Source organism: Rhagoletis zephyria, unplaced genomic scaffold, assembly GCF_001687245.7.
Source record: "Rhagoletis zephyria isolate East Lansing unplaced genomic scaffold, Rhagoletis_zephyria_1.1 Rzeph_scaffold_11275, whole genome shotgun sequence".
Classification (NCBI taxonomy): domain Eukaryota; kingdom Metazoa; phylum Arthropoda; class Insecta; order Diptera; family Tephritidae; genus Rhagoletis; species Rhagoletis zephyria.
This window is the reverse complement of record NW_016168352.1, coordinates 2,514-9,621: the sequence shown is the minus strand read 5'-3', so window position 1 is coordinate 9,621 and position 7,108 is coordinate 2,514. Positions and strand designations below refer to the sequence as shown.

The 7,108-nt window shown below is 36.4% G+C and overlaps 1 protein-coding gene across 1 annotated transcript in view; it reads left to right on the top strand.

The window, feature by feature from the left end:
* Positions 1 to 1,061: 1,061 nt before the first annotated feature.
* Positions 1,062 to 7,108, top strand: part of LOC108376968 (uncharacterized) — a gene marked incomplete at its 3' end in the record, with an annotated part of 6,593 nt that continues 546 nt past the window's right edge. Inside the window, exon 1 of the mRNA XM_017633230.1 lies at positions 1,062 to 2,747. Coding sequence (XP_017488719.1) covers positions 1,676 to 2,747 — 1,072 coding nt within the window. The remainder of the gene's footprint in view (positions 2,748 to 7,108) is intronic.

Genomic DNA, 7,108 nt, shown 5'->3' with positions numbered 1-7,108 from the left:
ATGCATTTGCTAAAATTCATTTGCAAAATTATTTATGCATAGTATTTACCGATGTTATAACTGGTTGCGATAGCGAGTGAGTCCTTTCATGTGAATGCATAAACTCGTATGTAATAATATTTATTTATATGGACATACATACCATAATTAAATAGCGTATTTGAAATGCTTAAATATTTATTTAGCTATCGGCGAACGAAATTATAATTTTAGTAGTTCCCATGAGTCTATGAATTTTGAATTGCATATTTTAAGTATTATATACATATGTAATTTAAAACAAAAAAGAAAGGATTAAAATCGTAGACAATTTTCCTTATTCACACATATACATACATTAGAGAGGTCCAAAAAAAAAAAAATCTTTTCCTTCCAAAATTCTTCCAGTTGCCGAAAGAGGTGCTGGCACCAAACTCTACGTTCCTAGATATAAATTTAGAGGATGCCCATGAAATGTTTATAATTTACTCAAGCAACCTAAGGCTATTTCAAATTTAAATGAGCTGAGCATATATTACCAGCTGCAGTTGCCATGGCAACACTAGCTTCTTATAAAAATCTTTAATAAATTTGTTTCAAGGCATTCAGTAACACATTTCAAGTTCAGTGAGCACCCTGTATGGTTACTGTAGAAAATTGAAAGCTGGTATATGTAGTTATTACAAATACCAATACCAAATACCAAATACCAAATATAAAATGAAACGTTTGCAAAAAAACTAAATTTAAAATGTCATTCCATTCACTTAAATTTATTTGAACAAATCGTGTTAAAGGTCTGAAATTTTAAGAAAAATCATAGAAATATATTTAATTCAAATAAATTCGAAACCCATTTCCCATGTATACAGTCGAGCTATTTATTAAAAAAAAACTCCAATTTAGCTGTTTTTGCAAGGTACCGTATAAAGATTCAAGAGAGATTGAAACATTTTGTCTTCTGATCTTATATGAATGTATATGTATAATATTTTTTTGCTTTGGTACTTATAAATATGAAACGCACCTGCATCCAACACGCAAATGTCAACAGCATGCGAGTTCGAAGCGGCCACAGCCGGAAGGCAATTGCACCATTTCAATTGAGTGTATTATATACGCTAGTGGGTGATATTAGACTCAATTGAATTTAACTAAATAAATGATGGCAGGCGTAATAAATTTAAATTGGCGAGCTCAAATGTGAACGCTGAAAGCTTCGTAGCCGAAATTAAGCAACAGTATGTTAGCGGTATTAAATGCGAATAGCGGTTGAATAGCGATAGCGGTAAAAGATTCTAACGCGAGTGAAGAAAGTTTTCATAAAAAATAGTAGTTTTAAAGTGAAAAGTTTTTGAAGAAAAGTTTTGAAAAAAATGTCTTCAATGAACTGTGCCAAATGAAAGTTGGACCATGATGAATACAAAATTTGCATTGCAGAAAACTGGAAGGGTCCAAAAACTAGTTCTCAAATAAATACCCTCCAACTATCCATGGAATAATCTTGCATGCTGATAATTTTTTGGTTTAAGTGCAGTGATCATAATTAAAAATTCATAACAGCTTCCCTAATTGTTTAGAAACGTCGTTAAAAATGTGATGCGAGGGTAAAGAAGTAGCCCAATACAAACTTAATTTTTAACAACAAAAAAAATCAACGAAATCACGCTCCAATACACATTCCGCAACGCAAAAAATGTTTGCGCTCCAGCAAGTCACAACCATGACCGCAGCTTGCTTGCTCTGCTCCATTCTCTTCGCCGTTTGGCCAAAAGTGATACTTTGTCGACCCTCGCAAGATTATTCCACCGACGGCACCGAGCTGGTCGTCGTTAAGGAAATTGTGCGCTGCACTCGCCAGGGACTCCACGAACTGTGCCAGAACGCCACAACAACGAATGAAGATGAAGAGCAGCACACCGCGCTTAATGCGGATAATGAGTCAGTGATGGATGTTGTGGATGATTTGATTTTGTTAGAGAAGAAACCAAAGTCAACGCAACGACCACAACCACAACCACAACCACAGCAGCAACAACAACAACAACAACTGCACCAACATCAGCGCAAACAAACACATCCCTACGGTACTTATCAACAACAAAGTGAATTGCTGACATCTGCCGCCGCGCGGGAGGACACATTAGTTTCTGCCGCCGCTGCGGCGCCAGCCATTGGCGATCCCTCCGATTCCACAGCGTTCGGCAGCTCATATCATCAGGAAACCTTTGACTCGGACAGCGATAGTAGTGATGCGGCAGGAGATGAACGCGACAACGTAGCAGCTAACACCAAAACTACCGACGTAGATGCTGTCAATGCCGCGGCTGCCGATGAAATTATAGCCGATGGCGTCCTGTTTCACGGCGTGTTGCTGCGATTGGCCGACGGGCCGCACAGCTTGCCTCAACCGGTGCCGCCCGTTGACGTGAGCGATTTCGTGTCATTAATGCCGGCCGAAGAGGTTAAATCGATTGCCGCCAATTACTATCACAATGATGCGGAAGTGCGTCGGGCCTACGCCTATTTGAGTGGACCGGATTTTGTAGCGCTGCGTCAGCGCATTGTGGCATCGCCGGAAGTGGGCGCATTTTTGCAATATTTAAATGTGAGCGGGTTTGATGTGTTGAAATTTGTATCCGCTATTGCAAATTTGACAATAATAGAGGATAATATGCGTGACGGTATGCGGATAAGTGGTGCGGAATATCCCAGTAGTGAAAGTGAGCAACATTTCCAGGTTGGAACGACCAGTCCGGTGGTGAATGGTTAGTGTTGTGTTTATTTGAAGTAACTTATGAAAAAACACGATATCGGAAGAATGTCGAGGAAGCTTTGCAGCGGAGCTTTTCGCATTGAAATATTTGTGGATTTTTCGCAAAATTGAAATAGTTATTATGATTTTTGTTCGCATCATCGCGTTGCTGAAAAATTACACTGAAAATTCAAATTTGAATAGATGCAGCTATGTTTCAGTGCTTATAAAAAATTTGCTGCACGAATACACTCATCAATGTTACCAGGTCTTCGACGTGGAAAAACATCCCACTTAGTCTAAAAAAAAACGTAAATTACATCATTAAATTGTAAACGAGTTGCAAAAGAACGCTCCAACTCGGCTAACTATTTTGTGACAGCACTTGTAAAAACCATCATCATTCCCAAAAGGTTAACAAAACAAACTGATTTTTTTTCTTGGAAAATTAATCAATCATTTTAATAAATTTTTTCTACCAAAGTAAATTACGTTTATTTATGACAATGCAGGATGAGCTCGGATTTCGAGAAGCCGGACGGATGTGTCGCAATATACCACTTAAGTGCAAATCGATCCCTTGGTTTTTAAGTGGTACGCCATCACTCTTTAAGACAAAAGTGTGTGCGTTTTAGCGAAAGTGCGAAAATGCGAAATATTGGACGGTTTTCTACAACAATAATATGGTACCGTTTCACACTTTTAGTTTCGCACAAACGCACAGATGAAACCCTGACCACAGTTGCCACTTTGGTAAATTGTTACCAAAATTGGTAGAAAAAATTTGGGTTGGTAAGAAGGGAAATTTTTTTATATCTTGGTAGATTTTTTAAAGTATTTGGTTTGAAAAAGAAAAATATAAATTTTCGATCCCGCTTTATTTTCGCAGCTATCTATATATTATAAATTTCATTCCAAAAGCGTTGTCTACTTTATCGCATTAAGTTTCGAAAGCTTTAAGGCACACTTTTTATATATATACACATTTAATCACAGCGATAAAAAGCGAACCTTTCGTGCTTTTGTGAGGAGCTTTTGATTGCCTAAATATTTTGAAGGATTCTTTAAATAAGAAGAAAAAATGGACAATACACTACGATTGTTCGTTACACGATGAATATGTATTTTTCTCGTTTACACATTTTCGTGTGTAAAAATCATTTTTGTTAGCGGCTTTACACAATTCTACAGGTGAAATAAAACAGAAGATGTGTATTTTGTAGCTTGTACACACTTTCGTAGTAAATTTACGCACACCACAGCAGCTATATTATACTGTAAAAAGTTCGAAATTTAAAAAAACTATTCGTTGAATAATCGAGCATGTAATTTCGCGAATAGTAAGGTAGGAAATCAGTAATGAATTGCTAACTACACTGGGTAAAATTATTGCACCTGAAAATTAATGAAAATTAAAATTGAGTAGAATATGGTCGATGATGTTTGTTCAGCTTTGTTGTAAATTCCATCACTTTAGTGTTTCGATGAGATGTTGCACTATTCACAAATTGTCATTGCATAACGTGCAAAACTCGCATTCACAAGGCATATCCAAAGCGAACGTTTCAATATACTGTTTTGAAGAAAATTAAGCTCATGAAGCAATGCTGTTGAATGGATTAATTAAGACTGGTAGAACACCTCAAATGGGTTACAACCAATCTACGAAACAAAATTTATACTATGGCCTTTACCCCTGACATTTAATTCTAGTTTTTTTTTTTGACAGATTTTTGGTGTTGAAAAGTTCAAAGAAATCTTTTTGATGGAATGGATTTTTAATTAATTTCACTTCTCGTTTGTAGAACAAATCTCGAAGGAACCGGAAAAGCTTGCTTAATTTTTTTATTAAAATTAACTCTCGAATTCTTTCCAAAGCGTCCTAACGTAAACAAGCAATGCAAATTTTCAAAATAATGTTAAAAATGTTAAACTGGCAACGCTCATTCTCAGACATGTACGCAGTTAAAGCAATCTGATAGCTTCGCATCACTCGGAACGGTTTCTCAACCTGCTAGGACGAACCAATTCCAACACTTCAAAAGTATTATTGCATACAAAAATGAGTTTTCCATTACCAGCGGGCAAGCTCACATGAACGCTTAGGGCTCTGGTCAAATGGCGTCAACTCTACATTGAATATGGTCAGCGATAACTGCTGGAAACCAGACATCACGTGCAGAAAGGAGTAAATAGTTTACCTGCCGCATTTATTTTCAATAAAGAATAACCAGCAACATTTTTTAATATTTACATATACGCATTAGTATATGTGTAAATTAGGGTGTGCCAGCAAGTTTCTTTAGCGAAATTCGATTCGCATAGATGCCGCCTCATTTTTTCTCATTTGGCGAAGAAATATTATTAAAAGGCGAAAGCTCCTTCCGAAACAAAATCTTCATCAGTAATATTGCCATTTTCCGGAGGAAATAAAATTACTTCATCGACTTAGCATGATTTTCTTCATCGTCTTCCAGTAAAGCAAGAGTCTCATTAACAGGTCTATTCTGCACGTTACCAAAGATTTTGTAACCGGAAAATTTTATTACCAAATAATGTTACGAGTTCTTGTCACCGCGATTCTAATTACGTTGGTAATGCAGTTAAAATATTCAGCAATTCAGCTATGAAGAATTGTGGAGATTCTGGCATTGCATATTTCACGGAGCAATGCTTTGTTACCAGCTTATGAGATGGTAGCAAAATTTACCGCTTACAAAAGTACACAGAATTCGAAAAGGGTTTAAAATTTGACAGGGACTTAATTAACCGGTTACAAAACTTTTATTACCAGCGCAGAATAGACCTGTAAGTTAAATTTCGCTCTAATGCAAATAACCTAAGTAGAGATAGCCATGTCTATATGATGTATTTACTATATATATTACACTAGCATTTGTTTATTGAAATGCGCAATACGATTACAAAACTATTACATACCAATGCATACTTTACTTTTAGAATGTAACAGAACAATAATTTTACTTCATCATACTAATATTAGTTTATATTTGCAAGCCTAATCTATTCATTTTTGATATCCTTGAAATTCTAAAGTCCTTTTAAAAAAAGCCTGACGTCAGAGAGAAAAAACTAGAAAAACTGGAAGAAGGATTTTGAAGGTATCGGAAATAATTTTTTTTTTACGCTTAATAGCCAAATCGACTAGAATTTATTTTCACGCAGCTACCGAAGACCTCCGACACTGTTGTAGTGGCCTTATTTTATTTATTACAAATTTGCCGCGGTTCATGAAGGTTAAAATTGATAAATCTCAAAGTAGTGGACCAGAGTAGGAGGTCTCGTTTTCCCAAAACCTAAGGGTCTACAAATGAAACGTACATAAGTCGCTTAGCGGCATTTTTTGAAACTAAAGAGCGACCGTAGAATGTTTTCTCACACTCATTTGAAACGGATAAGTGACGTGACATTCACCCTTTAGAGAAAACGAGAAATGTCCTGAAAAAAATTTGTACATTTTAGTGTCTTGAAAACACAAAAACGTATATTTAATACATTTCAGCTCCGCAGTGCATGCGACAAACATAGCGATTGTTTATGTGAAATTAAATTTTATAACACATGTGGTTTCTTAGTATATAGTATGTTCTGAACCAAAATTTCAATTTAAAGCCGACACGTGTCGTCCGTCATCGTACAGCAATAAAACTGGGTCAAAAAGAAAAAAATAATAATATGTATGTTTATAGAATTTCACTCCTTATATTCTGGGACACCCTAATGTACATACATTCATTCGTACATATGGACATACATATATAATAATCGTAAAAGAAATAATTTTCATTGCATAAAAGTATGCGATTTTCCAGCTGGCCATAGGCCAATAGAAAATTCGATGCAGAGTTGGAGAGCATAAGTGTCAGTAAGAATGCCGTTAGTGAATGGCTTGCAACCCACATAATTGTGTGCTAACGTTGGTCCTTCCACTTCATTTTGGGGCATCCTATGATTTTATTTGAATTGTTTTCAATGTCATGGTTCAAGTACTAAGCTGACGGCGTGCCGCAATGGCGCTTGTATAAATGCATGTGTATATATGTATGTAAGTAATCCTTTGGCAAAAAACATGCACCTACTTTAACATACATAGTATATACATATATGTATATGGAGATTCTTACCTCTACTAACTACATACAAGTGTCCAATCAGCGAACTCAGCTGGTCGCCTTCTGTTGCAATGCGGTCCGGTCACGACCTGAATTATTTAAGTGTAAAGCGCGTACGAGCGCACACTTGATAAAGTACCCAGCCAGACGGGATAGGACAGGACGACACGACAGGGAAATGCATGCGCGTGTAAATGTGTTGTTGGCATTTAGTAAAGTTGGTGATTTTGTTTCGAGCACC